Here is an 18,033-nt window from a genome sequence, read left to right on the forward strand (position 1 = left end):
ACAAAGAACAGGCATGCTGCAAAAAACCGGTTGGAAATAGTTGGAAATAAATATCTAACCAAACCCATCTAGCTACAATCTAAAGGCACGTAAGAGCTCGTATTGTGCAGTCTCCTGAGATATTTACCATGTTTAAAATGTCACATTTTGTGTTTACGTGATGTAAATGTCATGTTTTTTTTTTTTTTTTTAAGTTCAAGTTCTTTAAGTTACGTTTACTTCTTGAGGGCCATGATGCATCGTACTTGCGACCAAACGGTTAAATTTTCCTAGTTTGGTTACAGTTACTGGATTCAATAACAACCGTACTTTTTCTAGTATAAATATTATTTTCAGTCATTCGTGAAACTTTTGAAAACGATTCGGTGAAGAACTTGTGCCATCTACACAGGACCTTTTTGGTCTTCTGAGGATGGGCCCGGGAATGGATTATAACCACCCTAGGCCTCCTTCAAAGCCTTCGTTATATTCTTATTAGGCACTGATTCAACCGTGCGATGATGTATCAAATATTCGATCTATGTTATGAGAATTATGTATCCGTATGCAAATAATGCAACGGAAAGTCAATACGAGAAAGTCAATAATAAAGTAAGATTCACAAATTATTTCAAGACAATGGAAGTCGTCGATTAAGTATATTACCTGGAAGGCGTCCCCATTTACTTCATAGAGATTAGTTAAAAACCACATCATCTGAGAAAAAGTTGCCATTGTTAAGTTGTTTTCTTAGAAGTAAATGGCGCTCTGATTGCACAATTTAATACTAAAACACTCTAAACCTTTTCAATCGTACTTTACATTAATACTCCTTTCTCGTTGCAACATTAATATATCGCTCAAATGATCGGATACGATAACCCCTCCCAGGAAAAGCAAGAAAAACGTGTTTACTTCGAAATAGTCACCGGCTCATCAGGCTGACCTATTTTTGCGTCTGATGTCCTCCCAAGTCTCCATTACCAGCCTCTGTCGGGGTAGGAAGTCCTGAGTAAGAGACCTTCAAATGCGGCGGAAAACGATCCTATGTACTCCCCATCTGAAGCCTTATTTTCCCATGGGCGCCCTCTCAGGTTCCACAAGCCCACCCCAACTTTTAAAACCTAAACGGTCTCTGTCTTAGTGGTGTTTTAAAAGGTAGAAAAAAATTATTAGAAAAAAAAATGGCAGGAATTATCTCTATAGCTTGCTTCTCGGTAGACGATCGTCTTCTTTTGGAAAGCTGTACTTTTTTTTTTTTTCTGGAAAATGGCAGAAGCGTTAGAAATTCCTCACCCAACATGAGCTTAAAGGAACGTTTTGCTCAGTTAACGTGCCTGATCTTTTCATCTTCTCAAAATCGAATTGCTTAATGGTGGGAAATGGTTATTAAAACGTTTGTGAGGAAAAGTACTATGCCTGGTACAGTAACATTTTATAATTTAGTCAGTTACTTTTGTCGTTCCATTTTGTTCCACTGAGGATGTTTTGTGAGAACAACAAGATTATAGTAACAGTCTTACCGAGCCATATGAAGGAAGCTCAAGCTCTTCAGGGTTTTCGCCCGAGTCAGGAGGGTCTAAATGAACATTAAAAACAGAAAACACGTCAAGCTAAGATTACCATAACAGACTTGAAACTGTACTATTCCTCCAACAAAAAGCCTCTCTTAAAGTTATTTAATGGATCTAGTTTTTGTACACCAACATTGATCGTTTGTCCTACGATTGTGTAGCATCGGTGTTGATCGCAACGTTCCGACCGCTATACAGCCGGTCCGGCTTTACCAGGCGATAGCGTCGGCGGCTGTGCATACGTACCAATATAAGTAGCGGCATGATTGGTGGTGGTTGCTTGCATCATCGCTTTGGTGTTAGTGATTGGAGGACTAAGTTGAACCTAGTTGTTCAGACCACACGCTGTTCCCTCAGGGGTGCCCTGTAGTCCAATCGGCTATTGGCCTTTGTGCTTCCATGCTTTAGGGATTTCAATTCTATTATCCCTATTGATGTTGTAAGGTTGAAGCCTTATGTGGATAGTCTCTAACCCTACTGGTGTACCAGTTGGGGTTGCAGTCAAACAAAGTAAGGTTGACTGACACCTTTCATAACAGGAAATAACTTTCTAGCCAAGGCAAAAGTACTAAATAATTTTGATTAAATGTATAAACTGTCCTGTAGGAACAGCAAAAGATTTACATTTTAATAAAATTTCCTCCATATTTTTTTGATTTAACTGTGAAGTCTTCAGGCATTACTGAATGCTCGCTACACAACCCTTTTTAGCTGTATGTCGATAAAGTTACCCGACGTTATTTGTCTTCTAACTGGCGATTTATCTCTTCGAGCATTTTCACCTGCAGCTGTTGGCGCCGACTTCTTGTGGGCCGTAACAAGAGCCAGCAAATACAATGAAATCTATTTTGCCGAAGGTCTCATATACCATTAATTACTCAGAATCGGCTAAAAAGTCGTTTTATTACAGTACTAGCGTCGTTGTTAATAGTTTCTTAAAATAGTTATATTTTAGAGCCCCCATTAATAACAACATTTTGTTTACAAATGCTGAAGGGATCACCCTGACTGAAATAAATAAAAGTATCTGTTCTGTTCTAAGTTTTCGTCCTGAACTTTTTCGCAAAGCAATAAATCTCTTATCATTTGTACATTCATTTTTGGTGCTACTATTGCAAGAACACTTGGTCCTTTTTCCGCGTGAATAGGCCATTTCCGAGTTGCTGTAAACCTCAATATGAAAGCGAGGCTAAGTGCAAAACTTTTCATATGAAAATTAGTTTTCTTTGCATATGAATGAAAAATAATTCTCATAACAAAAACTTTGCACTTAGCCTCGCTTTCATAACAGGGTTTAAAGCAACTCGGAAATGGTCTATTGTTACACTTGTTGTAACCGAGGTACCTACTAGAAACGACACCGCCGTCTGAGAAAGGATTAATTTCTTCAACTGAAAAGAATAAACAACAAAAATAACAACTTTTGCTTCATCAAGATAGGACTCTCTGGGCTTTATTTAAGAGAGGAACATTTTCTGAATAACCTGCCTGTCAAAATTTGTTCTCCATAACAACATCAACTTTAATTATGTAACCTGCCACAACAAGTCGATGTTACGAAATAAATTTCTGGAAAAGTCGCAAAGTTTGACGATGCTTGCCCAAATATTAAATCAGTCCACGCGGACAGAATCCTGACCTCCTTCCCCCTGGTATAGAAAGGGTTTAAAACTTTACTTCACTGCAAGTGATTAATTCATCAATAAAAATTCATTCTTTCATTCAATGAATCACTCATACACTTATTCATTGACTATTGCACTCACTCGTTCTTTCTTCATTCATGTTTCAATATGCTAGTAGTAATATACATGGCTACAACACAAGATATGCAGCTAAGCATAATCTTTATAGGCCGAACGTAAGGACTAATGTAGGTAAACAATTAATCTCCTTCATGGCAACCGATATTTGTAAAGACCTTCCAACTCCTTTAAAAAAACTCATACAAAGTGTGTCTGCTTTTCCAAAACAAATTATACATTATTTACTGTCAGAACAACAAATGAACTAATTTTCTTTTATGCTGACCTCGTAACATACGTTAACTTTTTTTACAATTAATAAGTTCTTCCTTCCTTTTGCTTTTTCATTTTTTTTTTCTTTTTCTTTCTTTTCTTTTCTTTTCTTTCTTTTTTGTCTGCTATCAGGAGCCCATTAATGGGCTCCTGCTGCTATCTGGAACCTAAATTAGCCAGGGAGCTTACAAGACAACCTAATCGTTTATTTAGCTTCCTTGCTTTACACATCAATTTAACTAATAATTAATTTAATTTATATAACACCACTAAAAGATTGTAATAATCAACATGTAAATAGAAAAAAAAAGCACAAATAAACATTATCATTATCATTCTTTAGTTCGGCCATTCAGTTATAATGCAGTCGTCAGTTAGTTATTTGGGTATAAGAAAATGTGTTCTTAAATGTTTTAAGCCTGGTGAGCAAATGATAGATGTCTGTTTCAGAAAATCCGAGTTCTTTCAACAAGAGACGGGGCTCTTCACTTTCATCCATATACACTCGTCAACAGTTAAATTCTAGTAGTATACTTGTCACATGAACCTAGATAACTAGCCCAGACCCCAAGAGCCTTCTGCGGCTGTAGCTCAGTGGTAGAGCGTCCGAACTAGTTATCGGAAGGTGTAGGTTCCACTCTTCACTTGGGAGAATTCGGATTTTCTATTTCCGAGTATGTCTGTATCACTGAATGAAAAATACATCTATAAAGATCGTCATTATGTTTATCCCGAAAATTGGAAATTTTAGTGCATACTTATGTTAAACATGATTTGGAGATTCAATGGGGTCACATAAGGAAAGGTTTCGTTGCGATTGATGCATGGGCTTGGAAATATTATACATTTAATCAATTTCATTTTTATTTTAAAATCGTGATTACAATTTCTGCCCGCTTCCGATTTAACTTAAACTGGTCTCAGCAAATCAGGTTTAGAACGGAACAAAATTGCAGTTGGGGCGGCTCAGAGGCTATTAGAAAAGAAGTGAGAGCAGGGGGACAATAGGGGTGTAAGCTGAAGAATCTAACAGTAGTGACTCTAAAATACTGAACAAATCATTCCGAATATGTGAACGTTTTACCTCCATCAGTGCTGTTGCAGATCGTTGTGTTTATTACAAACGATCTTTTCCTGGGCGGTCCGCAAGGTCTAACATCAATCAGTTTTGTGATGGATGACAAATCTCCCTTGCAACTAACTGGTTCCAACTGAAATGGCCGATACGATTTGAGAAACTTGGAGTTGCACTGCTCTATAAAATCATTGAACCTTTCTGACTTATTCAGACCCGAAGCAAAAAAGTCGCACCAACTAGTGCAATTGCTAACATCATAGCGAGGAACCATTAAAGGCGAGCACTGCAGCAGAAATGGATTCTGAAGATTCTTCATCTGGCAATTGCTTTCTTCGTCTCTGCAGACGACGCTGAGGTTTAACGTGGGTAAATTAGCAGGACACTGACGCATATGTATACCTATGGCAAACAGAATTAAATGTACATGCGTAACCTTACCATTATGCATATCATTTTCGTATACAGAACTTTTTTTATGTCTATTTCAAATTTGCGCAAGACTCTTGGTACGAGATTCCATATCTATTGTTTACACATAAGGCAAATACGTCAAGCCAACGGGAGCATTGAGGGTAGCGATTGTTGGTAATGTAGGGTGAGCATTGTGTCTGGAACTCATTTTTACCAGGAACGTTAACAAGGCCGTTTATAAGCATCTGACAGTTTTCATCGCCTGGCTTTGGAATGTTGAGGTGTAAGGACCCTTCAGCTTGGCATCGTTTACTTTTCCCTCGGTTATTGTTCTCTTTGATAAAGAAAGCGACCAGACAATTAAAAAAAATTCAAATGTTATGCAGCTAACAATGTAAATTAAAAGTAAACTACACAAAAGTTGACTCGAGCAAATGCAAAATAAAACAGTAATGAAGACATCTGAGTCGCCGACGAAAGCTTAAATAAGTTATAACCGGTAACACAGGGTTATAAGAGGTCAAGGATATCTGGTAAGATATCAGTGAGATAAACTTACGGTTTTCTGAACTTTTACTTTGAACCACTGCAAGAGAAAAAAAAATGAAAAATTTCGCGATCCTTATTAATTTTTCTAAAACAAAGTAAGCACCTTGCTACCCTTTCCTTTTTTGAGGTGAATACGGAAGACAGCAAAAGCTTAGTTAGACTCCCTTGCAGACGCTCTTTTGGCTCATCACGCAATCGAACGAAAACAGCGTCTTTTTAGGGAAGCTAAGGTCTTAGTGTATATACTCCTGATACCATATGTGGTTGTTCTCTCTCAAATGTTATTAATTAATTAATTAATTAATTTATTTATTTATTTATTTATTTATTCACCACGACATACAATCATAGAAAGTTACAGTGAATAATAGACTAGGATCTTACATAAGTTTAGAGTGAATAATAATAGTAAAAGAAGAAATAACAAGTGGCGAGGAGACCTCAAGAAACCCCCGGGCTTATACTGAGAGGTCTCCTCGGAGATATGTTAGGATTGTAAGACTAGTAAAGACATTGTATTGCTTAATTGCATAAATTTTAAATGGCATTGGAGTCACTGCTTTGATCTCGATGAAGTCAGACCAAACTGAATGCCAGATCCAGTCTTTACGGAAACCGTTTATGTATATTATATGTTGAGGATGCAAAACGGTGGCGCGAAGATATCAATTTTATTTTTTACAATAACTGTCCAAATTCTCGCGCGCTGATTGGCTCGTAGCTATTGTCTATAAGAGTACAGACAATAAAAATGACGTCAGATGTAACGCGCGCGCTTTCTCAACGAAAAAAATAGTCAATTCCGCTCGTACTTTTTCCATGTTATTGTAAAAAACAAACCGACGGCAGTTTTCTATGGTCTATACTCTTATAGACCATAAAATGACGCCATAAAATGTCCAAACCTTAGCAGTGAAACCACTCGCCTGCGGCTCGTGGTTTTACTTAAGTTTTGAACATTTTTTGACATCATTTTATGGTCTATAAGAGTATAGACCATAGAAAACTGCCGTCGATTTGTTAAGAGCGGCTGCCTGTAAGAATCGAGAACTGCATTTCAGCGACCACTTGGTCGAATTTCTGATATTTCGCCTGAAGATACCCTTGAATTAACTATTTTAGAAAATCATATTTTAAAGTTCCAAGGTATTTTATTTTTTGAGAAAATTGCGAGAGTTTGAAATGCGGCCTAGGTGCGGTCACGGGCCGATGAAAACCGCAAAAAATTTAGGTCAAAGGACGAAGCACCGTTCACGGTGTAAAATAACCCAATGAACTTGAACTCTTACACAAACCTAGACCAACCATCTCACAAGAAAATTAATACAATAAACATTCCAAACTCGCTGGCTGCTTTCTAAAGCATGCAGATTTGTGTACGCTACTCAAAATAGCCTCGAAACTAATGCCTATTTTCATTAAAATAAAAGTGTTTCTGGTATGTCATTTTTTCTAAATTAAATCTCATATCTCGAAAGACGAAGAAAAGAACTTTATTTGTTCCAAGTTTCAAGCTCTGATTCAAACTCTTTCCCACTCAAGGAAGATCGAATATGCGTGCGATACTTGCGGCTCGCAATTCACGTCACGAATTATGAGATCAGAACCGATTCACGAACACTTGACATCTGGAGCCCGTGAATGTTTTCAAACATCACATATTAGGCCCTAAAACTAATCAGATTGACTGAAGACAGCCATTCAATGTTTTTCGATACCAGATTTCTTTCCTATTCTGCTCTAAAATAATACAGTTATTCCGGTCAATTAGCATATGAAACATGCGCAACAAATTTGCATACCATTTCGATGTCGCAGGAAAAAGTAGTGCAAATCAAACTTTACAGCTCCTTTAGCTTCTTAAATGAAGCGGTCGATCAGTAAAATGGAGAAAAACGTGTGACTTTGTTCCTTCCTTGTTGTTTTGAGTGTTCGTTTTAAGCAGCGACGGCTCAAATCAATAGGCTAGCCTGACACTGAACAACTGTAACTCGATATTCACTTCGTTGATGTGGGTAACGCGCACGTGATCCTGGCCAGGCACTTTGCGCTTTCAGGGCGCTTTCAGAAAAGTACTGCTTGAGGGCCAAGCTATGACTACCCTGGTGATGATGACCTTGTCAAGCTTAAAGACTGTACAAGAGATCTGAGAGCCCACCTTTCCAGCTTTGCTTTGTTCCGCGAAAAAACTCGCAAAAAAAAAATCTATCCATAACCACCATCCCCACAATTAAAAATATAAAATTTTTAACTTTGAGGGTATCAGAGTAATGAATCCCCCACCGACCAACCCGACCTCCCCCACCCCCGTCCCCATCCCCCCTTGCGATAAGCGTCAATTGTGGTTATTGTTTATTTTCCTAAACCGGTTTTCTCGTTGTTCCTGCCAGTTTCTTTCAATTTCCGAGAAGATAGGAATCTTGCCAGCCTTGGTCTGTCTGATGATGGCCACGAAAACTAACTTATTAGCGCAAGCGGGTGAGGGCCGTAACTACCTCATCACTAGCACGTGCGGGTAAGGGCCGTATTTCGCCTATACGTTTTCCAATTTCATATTTCCTGTTATTATTTTTGTTCACGGAGTTGAAAAAAAAACTGGCAGGAGCAGCGAGAAAACGGTCATTAGGAAAGTAAACAATAACCACAGTATTATTGACGCTTATTGCTAGGGGGGAGGGGGAGGTCGGGTTGGTGGTCGGTGGGAAATTCACTACAGAACTATGCTCTCAAATATACAGATTTTATATTTTTAATTGTGAGGAAGGTGGTTACGGGTGTTTTTTTTTTTTTTTTTTTTTTCACGAAAAAATTGACGTTCCAGGGTCTGTAAACTGTAAGTTAAAAAACGAAATGACACTGATACTTGAATTTTTTTTGCAAAAAAAAAAAAAAACAACAACAAAAACAACAACCAAAGCTGGCAAGATGGGCTAGGGCGGCTCGCAACTCTTGTACAGTCTTTTAGCTTGACAAGGTTTTCATCACCAGAGTAGTCGTAGCTTGGCCCACAAGCAGTAATTTTCACTATTTACAGTTCCTAAAAGCGCGCTATACGCGCAGGATTCCATACCGAAATGCCTGGCCAAGATCACGTGGGCGTTACCCACATCAGCGAAGTGAATATCGAGTTACAGTTGTTCAGTGTCAGGCTAGCCTATTGATTTGAGCCGTCGCTGCTTAAAACGAACTCTCAAAACAACACGGAAGGAACAAAGTCACACGTTTTTCTCCATTTTACTGATCGACCGCTTCATTTAAGAAGCTAAAGGAGCTGTAAAGTTTGAATTGCACTACTTTTTCCTGCGACATCGAAATGGTATGCAAATTTGTTGCGCATGTTTCATATGCTAATTGACCGGAATAACTATATTATTTTAGAGCAGAATAGGAAAGAAATCTGGGATTGAAAAACATTGAATGGCTGTCTTCAGTCAATCTGATTAGTTTTAGGGCCTAATATGTGATGTTTGGAAACATTTATGGGCTCCAGATGTCAAGTGTTTGTGAATCGGTTCTGTTCTCATAATTCGTGACGTGAATTGCGAGCCGCAAGTATCGCACGCATATTCGATCTTCCTTGAGTGGGAAAGAGTTTGAATCAGAGCTTGAAACTTGGAGCAAATAAAGTTCTTTTCTTCGTCTTTCGAGATATGAGATTTAATTTAGAGAAAATGACATACCAGAAACACGTTTATTTTAATGAAAATAGGCATTAGTTTCGAGGCCATTTTGAGTAGCGTACACAAATCTGCATGCTTTAGAAAGCAGCCAGCGAGTTTGGAATGTTTATTGTATTAATTTTCTTGTGAGATGGTTGGTCTAGGTTTGTGTAAGAGTTCAAGTTCATCGGGTTATTTTACACCGTGAACGGTACTTCGTCCTTTGACCTAAATTTTTTGCGGTTTTCATCGGCCCGTGACCGCACCTAGGCCGCATTTCAAACTCTCGCAATTTTCTCAGAAAATAAAATACCTTGGAACTTAAAAATATGATTTTCTAAAATAGTTAATTCAAGGGTATCTTCAGGCGAAATATCAGAAATTCGACCAAGTGGTCGCTGAAATGCAGTTCTCGATTCTTACAGGCAGCCGCTCTTAAATCGAGGAGTAAAAACAATATTTTACGAACGAGCGCAGGGAGTGAGTAAAATAATGTTTTTACCCCTCCAAAATAAAATTCACATCTTCAAGCCACCATGTAATGTTCTTTTTATTATATAAACAAATTTATCGCTCGCCATTTTCCACCGACTGTTTGCATAAACGTAACACTGCGTGAAAAAGCGGGAACTGATGACGTCATCAATATCCTCAATGGTGAGGATATGGAAAATACGCCACTCGCGTCCTGGATGTAGTTTCGTATGAATTTTACGAGTGGTGTATTTTCCATTAAAAACTCGTGTTCGATCAGTAATAAAATGATTTATTTCGGCGTTTGTTAGATACTTCTATTAGAAGAAAAATTATATTGCTTTGGGGATCACTGACAAAAATGCCGTCAATTAACATTTAGGATAACTTTCGTTGAGCCAATCAGATAGGGGTTCGTCTGACTAAGAGTGTCATTAGGCAGTGGTAACGAAGATGAGAACCGAAAATAGACAGCCCGGAATGAATTACGTTGACAACGGGCCGCAGAAATTATCACGTGGCCATGCTTATCGTTCATTTGCCGCTTGCTGTCTTTCAGTTTTTGAGTAAAATTGATTAGTTTTCCTTTATTATAAAGAGCGAGAATTGCCTTGAACTAAGTATTCATTGGTACTATTTTTTTAACAAAATATAAACGTGTATCTCACGTTTACAGCTGGCTGAAAGCTGTTTTTTTTTGCTCTAATAACAGTAGTCCTTTCTGAAAAGAAGCGTCCTAATTTATTCAAATTAGAGCAAAAATGAACCGATAGTTTTAAGACCATTTTTCATTACAGGATAATCTTTTATGTGCAGCCACAGGTCACCAAAGCGTATGTGACACAGGTTACCATGCCAGCGTGATTGAAGAGTTTGTATGGAGTTAAAATTAAATCGAGATTTAGACAACAATATTCCCTGAAAAAACCCACAAAAATTATACTTAAGTCTGAAAGAGCTTGCCCGGTGTGTTTTGCTGTGTTTTCAATGCTCTTCAGTGGTTACAAACGCGGTTTTGAGCGGTTTATCTCTCAGCAGCTGGTACACGTGCATCACTGTATTATGTTAATAGAAAGGTAGGAAACAACAAGTCGAATTGCAATGAAATTTGGCCTGTCATTTAAGGAGAGCACTTCGAAAACCTCGCTAAAATTTGCTTGAAACTTATACTCTCGCTTACCTGCCTCACCATATGTCAAGAAGAATGATGTGCGGTCCCTCCTGGGTAGCCTATTTACGGAGGAGGTCATTTATTGAGACACAGGCCTTCGTTGAAAACAAAGTTCATTTCAAATCGGGTGCCATTTTTGCCGCCGACCGAGCCGTGTCTCTGGAATGTTGGAACAAATTCACGGTCAAACCTAGGCACGAGTTCTAAAATGTGCCCAGCCGGGGAAATCCACGGGAAGCCTTTGGCACGTAACAAACCACACACACACCCTCCCGGCTAAGTGCAGTTCTGCACCAGCCAGCCGTGCTTGGCGTGAAAGCAAGAAACGTCTCTTGAGAATATGAATTGACTTTTGTCAAGAGAGGATCCTCTTTTGCTTTTGTATTATTATCATTTTTTTTATTATGAATTAACTTCGCGATTTTCTTAACTTACGAGTTGGCTTTTATTGAATAAAAGCTGACTGAAAGAAACTGAAAATTTGTCTTTGTATACACGCTTTCCAAAAAACCTTGAATTTCGCAAAGTTGTTGTTTTGCCGAGAACGGCAACATTTTTTAAAAAAACGTGTAAGGTCAATGTTTTGCTCATTAAACCTTTTGTATTTCGAAGTTCTCATTACCGGTTTATTCATTGCGAGCAGGAGGGCAGGAAGGAAAAATAATCTAAGTCATTTGACAAGATCTGGCGATGAGTGTTTAGTCGTTTCGGTAGGTCACAGTCAATACAATCAAATTGTGGTACGAAGTTACATCCCCTGCAAGATGTAGTTACTTTCGTGGATGAGCAAATATGTCGAGGTAATTCGGTAGAAGTTGTATATTTATTTATATTCTCTTGTCACGTTAATGCGAACCTAGCTCACTTATACCATCTTGCAGGCTAACTGATGCTCTGGTGCTCGGCCAAAACACGCAAAATAAACCTATTGGTTCATTGTGTGCCCTGTCTGTTGCGTAGTGAAGGTGAAATTTATACCATCTTGCAGGCTAACTGATGAACAAAATAATGTTTTACGCGTTACTAAAAAAGGCCACAACAAGGCCGGCTGGCTGGTACAGAACTGCACTTAGCCGGAAGGGGGTGTGTGTTGTTTTTTACGTGCCAAAGGCTTCCCGTGGATTTCCCCGGCTGGGCACATTTTAGTACGTGCCTAAGTTTGACCGTGAGTTTGTTCCAAGATTCCATGGACACGGCTCGGTCGGCGGTAAAAATGGCACCCGATTTGAAATGAACTTTGTTTTCAACGAAGGCCTGTGTCTCAATAAATGAACTCCTCCGGAAATGAGCGACCCAGGAAGGACGGCACATCATCCTTCTTGAGATATGGTGAGGCAGGTAAGCGAGAGCTTAAGTTTCAAGTAAATTTTAGCGACGTTTTCGAAGTGCTCTCCTCAAATGACGGGCCAAATTTCATTGAAATTCGACTTGTAGTTTCCTACCTTTCCATTGACATAATACAGTGATGCGCGTGGACCAGCTGCTGAGAGATAAACCGCTCAAAACAGCGTTTGAAAGCACTGAAGAGCATTAAAAACACAGCAAAACACAGCGGGCAAGCTTTTTCAAACTTTAGTATATTTTTTTGTGGGTTTTTTCAAGGAATATTGTTGTCTAGATTTCGATTTAATTTTAACTCCATACAAACTCTTCAATCACGCTGGCATGGTAACCTGTGTCACATACGCTTTAGTGACCTGTGGTGCAGCTGGTCAGGAACACGTTTGAACTTACAAAACAAAACGTATCACTTTTTCCCTAGGGAATGACGAAGCTAGAAATACTGACCAGTAGAAATATAAGTTTGACCGACAAAATAAAGATTGCATTCATCTGATCTATTCGAAAGTACAAGCAAACAAAAATGTCGCTTAGTCGACAAAATTGCATGTACCTAAGCAAGGAAAAGATTTGGTGAAACAATACTTAAGTTCGTTGGATAAAATAATAACCGTGATAGCGCTAAAGCACTCTGTAAACGGGCTTTTCAATAGATTATTTACTCAGTTTTACTTTTCTTAACTTATTGATAAAATTTCTTGCTAAAGCAGTGGGCACTGCATTTGTTAAGAGCGACAAGCTGCGATGAAAACAGTTATGAATTTGATACTCACTCATGATCCAAATCATGCCAAAGTAGACAATTCCGTGAAATGCAAAGACAACTTTCATCTCTCTGGTTAAGTGTTTAGATGCCCGTAAAACCGAGGTTCAACAAATGTTTGAACTGCTTTTCACGTTCCAAACTTCATACGATGTGCGAATGCGTTTTTGCTTTGCGGTGTAATAATCGTTAATGCTTAGATGCTAGGTCCTGTCAAGACAGTCACGTTTTAAGGAAACAAGTCACTCTAATTATTTTGAATTTGAAGCTAAGATATTAATCAAGTATTCAAATGACCAACTCAATATATTTTTAGTCCTTCCAGGTGTTTAGATTGAAGAGTTCTAGAAACAATTGTCTGTGACCAAACTTCAAGTAATAATGCCTCATAAAAAAGTTTACCGTATTTTCTCTGAAGGTCAAAACTGCTAATTTTTAAATAAACGCCGGGGGCGTTTGTTCGAGGTACCGGCGTTTATTTGCGTCGAGCCAACAAGTAGAGATATTCACTAGAAAAGAACTGCTATAACACGTACTGTACGGTATACTGCTTTTGTTACTGTAATAAATGCTTAAAAAGCAAGTGTGGCGTAACATTAACTGCGATGTATGCTGAACAAACAAAACAAATTTGAAAAGATATAGCAATGTTCACGTTCCTGTTGTTAGGACTGAGGCACTCTCAGGTCAGTCAGGTCGGGTCCAAGGGAGAAATCGTCCCGCCTTGACAAACTGTGCAAGGGGTCTCAAAGAATGTAAAATAATAAATCAACCCAAAAATTGATGAAAATTTTACTTCATTAATAAACGCCATACCCCGATTAAACGCCGGCTTTAAATAAACGCCGGGTCCCTGAGGCCAAGTTTTAAATAAACGCCGGGGGCGTTTAATTGAGAAAATACGGTATCTGATATATAGAAACGGACTGGACCAAACAGTGAAACTCCAAACTGACGATACCTCATTGATTATATTATGACCATTCGATTCTATATAACCATTTGGGATTTTGTGCCATCTGTCCATTTTGCTCGCTTACTAAATTTACATATAACATTGGCTGCACGCAGGGTCGGTGCCGAGAAGGAAGGGGACACGCATGCAAACATTAAAAATGACTCGTTTTGCACACCGTTCGCGTGCGCCAAGACCCCAAACTGTGGACATGAGTACCATAGCAAATGGAATAGAGAAATGGGATCCAATGTCGGTTTCGATCATCCTCTTAACACAGCGATATATATTTGTAACTTGCAGTTGCTTTTCTTTATTTCCTTCTACGACAGAATATAATTTACATTAAGCGTTGTATTTAGTGTATTAATATTTGCACTCGCGTTTTTGTTCTGCTACTTTTATCGTACTTCCTTGTTATTCGATATTACGATTTCAAGATGACGTTTACTGAATTAGGTGGCTCACAACGGTTTCTAGCACTTCCCAGCACTTTTGATGTATCAAATCACTTTTTATCAGTTGATTCGGCAATAATGATATAAAAAAAATGCCTAACCATTGATAAACAAGTTATGGTGAGTTTTTCGACATGATAAGCTACCATAGCAACACCTCTCTCCTCCACAGAGGTTCGATGGGGAGTTATGTGTATCCGCTGAACGAAGTGAGTGCAGGTGCAAAAGCTGAGAGGGTTGACTTGGCGGCGAACCTCTGCCAGAAGCATGTCGTTTTCTTGTACATCGATAGATTTCTCGGTCATCTCTGAATTTGACAGTTTCATTTTTGGTGGAAGTCAGCATTTACTTTGTCTCTACAGTTTGCGGTCGTTAATTTTAAGGTGAGATTTCTCAATTTCTAGAAAAAAGCAAAATCGTTTGTATTCGTTTTCGAGTATAGAAAAAAATACGCTTTGATTAAAACATTAAGCTTACTTGATCTAGCCTCTTTTAAGACTGAATTGACAGTTTTTGTTTGGTCTCAGCTGGCAGACGTTTCTTCAATAAATCATTTCTTTGCATCCACTCTTTCATCTCCACACGATCGCCGCTCGTGTAACTTGAATTTCATTCTTGTAGTGATGATTCAAGGCAAAATAAAAGCGTTTTCTAAACAGTCATCATGAGAGGAACAAACTTTCCACGAATTCTAAGCATGTAGGTAAGTTTTCGAGTGTAGATCTCCCACATCGCGCAACATGACAATTTCACAAACACCCGCCATTTTCATGACATAAGTGCACACACCACCCTAGTGACAAAATGACTTCCCCGGATCGCAGCCATATTGGGCGTGGTTTCTGGCAGAGGCTCCCGCCGTCGCCTTCCACGGAATTTTACGCCTGCACTCACTTTTCTTCGGCGGAGCCTCTGAGGAGAAGAGAGTAGCAACACTATAACCTGTTCGAACACACCTAATTTTTTTTTATTTCTGACTACGCTTTACAGCAGCATATAATATTCAATTTACTATGTTTTTCGAATTCTAATTTTTTTTTTACTATCCGACATCTACATTATACGCTTAATGTATGGTCCCGAGGGAAACAGTTAGTTTTGTTTTCCCGAGAGTCCTGATGTTCGTCTCGACACAGGTCACCAAAGCGTATGTGACACAGGTCACCATGCAAGCGTGATTTAAGAGTTTGTATGGAGTTAAAATTAAATCGAAATTTAGACAACAATATTCCCACAAAACCCACAAAAAAAGTAATTAAGTCTGAAAAAGCTTACCCGGTGTGTTTTGCTGTGTTTTCAATGCTTCTCAGTGCTTCTAAACGCTGTTTAGAGCGGTATATCTCTCAGCAGCTGGTCCACGTGCATCACTGTATTATGTTAATGACAAGGTAGGAAACTAAAAGCCGAATTTGAATAAAATTTGGCCCGTCATTTTAGGAGAGCGCTTCGAAAACCTCGCTAAAATTTGCTTGAAACTTAAGCACTCGCTTAACTTTCTCTCCATATAACAAGAAGGATGATGTGCAGTCCCTCCTGGGTAGCTCATTTACGGAGGAGTTCATTTATTGAGACACAGGCCTTCGTTGAAAACAAAGTTCATTTCAAATCGGGTGCCATTTTAGCCGCCGACAGAGCCGTGTCGCTGGAATGTTGGAACAAACTCACGTTCAAACCTAGGCACGAGTACTAAAATGTGCCCAGCCGGGGAAATCCACGGGAAGCCTTTGGCACGTAACAAACCACACACACCCCCTCCCGGCTAAGTACAGTTCTGTACCAGCCAGCCGTGCTTGGCGTGACAGCAAGAAACGTCTCTTGAGAATATAAATTGGTTTTTGTATTTTTTAATTTTTTTTTTATTATGCATTAACTTCGCAATTTTCCAACTTGTTAACTTACGAGTTGGCTTTTATTGAATAAAAGCTGACTGAAAGAAATTGAAAATTTGTCTTTGTATACAAGCTCTCCAAAAAACCTTGACTTTCGCAAAGTTGTTGTTTTGCCGAGAACGGGTCATTTGCTCATTAAACCTTTTGTATTTCGAAGTTCTCCTCCCCCGTTGACTACCGCCTTGTTGTGGTGGGGGAGCTTGCGTGCCTCGATGACCCTGAGAGCTATACCGTCGGAGATCTTCCTCCAGCAGGTTCAACCTTGGCGGGCAGGTCGAAGGGTAGAGGCCAGACTAAAGGGTAGTCACTGGTCCTCCAGGTTGGGGGTTGGGCGTGCGGCTAATCCCCGCACCTTATAAAAAATGTCCGATTACGGAAACCGAAAAGAAGATTGACGAACTCATCCGGGGGTGTCGTCGGGCGACGTGTGAGCTACCCGATGATGGCTTCCTGAGCTGGAATTCTGGTATCGCATGTATGCATTTACCAGACTACAGAGCATCTGGAGGTCACACCACTGAACTGGAAGTTGTTCCCCGCTTTCCCGTCAAATCCGCCATCCCCGTCATATCCAGACACTTTTAACCACGGAGAATGGATTCCCGTGAAAAAAAAGCTCAGATTGAGCGGGTATACTGGGTTTACCGGGAACGACGGGGACAAACTTACAGTTACTCAGAATATAAATTCACTATTATTGATATACTTTTAATCTATTTAATATAACATATTTTATAACCGTAAGTATCTAACAGTATATTATAAATAATAATTAAATTATATTAAGATAACATGCAGTTAAACTGGAAGTTGTTCCCCGCTTTCCCGTCAAATCCGCCATCCCCGTCATGTCCAGACACTTTTAATCACGGTGAATGGATTCCCGTGAAAAGAAATGCTCAGATTGAGCGGGTATACTGGGTTTAACGGGAACAATGGGGACAAACTTACAGTTACTCAGAATATCAAGTCACTATTTTCGATATATTTTATGTAACACATTTTATAACTAGAAATTGTTCATCGCTTTTCCGTCGAGCCCGTCCTCCCAACAACATCCAAGTATTGTCAACAACGGGAATGGTAAAAAAGGCTGTACTTGCAGTAGCAATATTGGAACTGATGGTCTAAAGTGTTCCTAATGACTTAGGGGGCACGGTTGTTTTAATTAACAGGACAAGCTGTGCCAAATGACCAAAACAGAAACACAGTTCCCTTTAAGACTGTTCCTCCGGTTTAGCGCCATTGCTTAGAAATAAGACCATTGGCGAAAAACAGAGCGCTTGTTTCGAGCAACGAAATGTTCCGAGTGTCAGATAAGAGTGTAAAGAATTTACTTCAGCTGTGGTTTCGAATTCTGTCGACTTTGAAAACCGATCACAACCGTTTTAAGAAAAAGGAACAAAATTTTTGGGGAATGGTGATGACGATGATGATGATGATGATGATGATGATGATGATGATGATGATAATGATGATGATGATGATGATGATAATGATGATGATGATGATGATGATGATGATGATGATGATGATGAAAACTTTTAAACGTAATGCCGGGAGATCTATTTAGGTGTGCTTTCATCTTGTAAGTTATAGCATTTATTTTTTCAGTACGAAGTATTTTCTATTATAATATTTTTAAATCTATGTATATGCATTATCATAATTTTGCTTTGTATCTTTTCTTCCATGTAGTTTGTGTTACGTTTAT

At 39.0% G+C, this 18,033-nt stretch overlaps 1 protein-coding gene and 1 long non-coding RNA gene across 3 annotated transcripts; both read right to left on the reverse strand.

The window, feature by feature from the left end:
- Nucleotides 1–4,121: 4,121 nt before the first annotated feature.
- Nucleotides 4,122–13,285, reverse strand: LOC146481348 (uncharacterized). 2 transcript variants are annotated; one of them, XM_085108400.1, is made up of 3 exons: nt 13,028–13,285; nt 5,620–5,646; nt 4,122–5,048 (listed from the first exon to the last, which is right to left on the reverse strand). In XM_085108400.1, exons 1-3 carry the CDS (start codon nt 13,083–13,085, stop codon nt 4,630–4,632), a joined length of 504 nt encoding a protein of 167 aa, XP_084964526.1. In that variant the 5' UTR covers nt 13,086–13,285; the 3' UTR covers nt 4,122–4,629. The 2 variants fall into 2 exon arrangements, with proteins under 2 accessions (XP_084964526.1, XP_084964527.1); XM_085108401.1 differs by having other exon boundaries at nt 4,122–5,394.
- A 972-nt stretch (nt 13,286–14,257) lies between these two features.
- On the reverse strand, nt 14,258–16,247 carry LOC146481349 (uncharacterized). The gene is made up of 2 exons (XR_014864462.1): nt 15,367–16,247; nt 14,258–14,587 (listed from the first exon to the last, which is right to left on the reverse strand). It is a non-coding gene; the product is annotated as an uncharacterized LOC146481349 (long non-coding RNA).
- Nucleotides 16,248–18,033: the final 1,786 nt, after the last annotated feature.

This window comes from Pavona decussata, unplaced genomic scaffold (assembly GCF_977016875.1).
Source record: "Pavona decussata unplaced genomic scaffold, jaPavDecu1.1 SCAFFOLD_50, whole genome shotgun sequence".
Taxonomy (NCBI): Eukaryota; Metazoa; Cnidaria; class Anthozoa; order Scleractinia; family Agariciidae; genus Pavona; species Pavona decussata.

Coding starts and splice junctions, on each gene's coding strand:
- LOC146481348 (XM_085108400.1), bottom strand. CDS start 13,085: ATGAAAGTTGTCTTTGCATTTCACGGAATTGTCTACTTTGGCATGATT. Junction 5,647..13,027: donor TGGCATGATTTGGATCATGA/GTGAGTATCAAA, acceptor TTTCTCTTGCAG/TGGTTCAAAGTAAAAGTTCA. Junction 5,049..5,619: donor AAGTAAAAGTTCAGAAAACC/GTAAGTTTATCT, acceptor TGTTTGCCATAG/GTATACATATGCGTCAGTGT.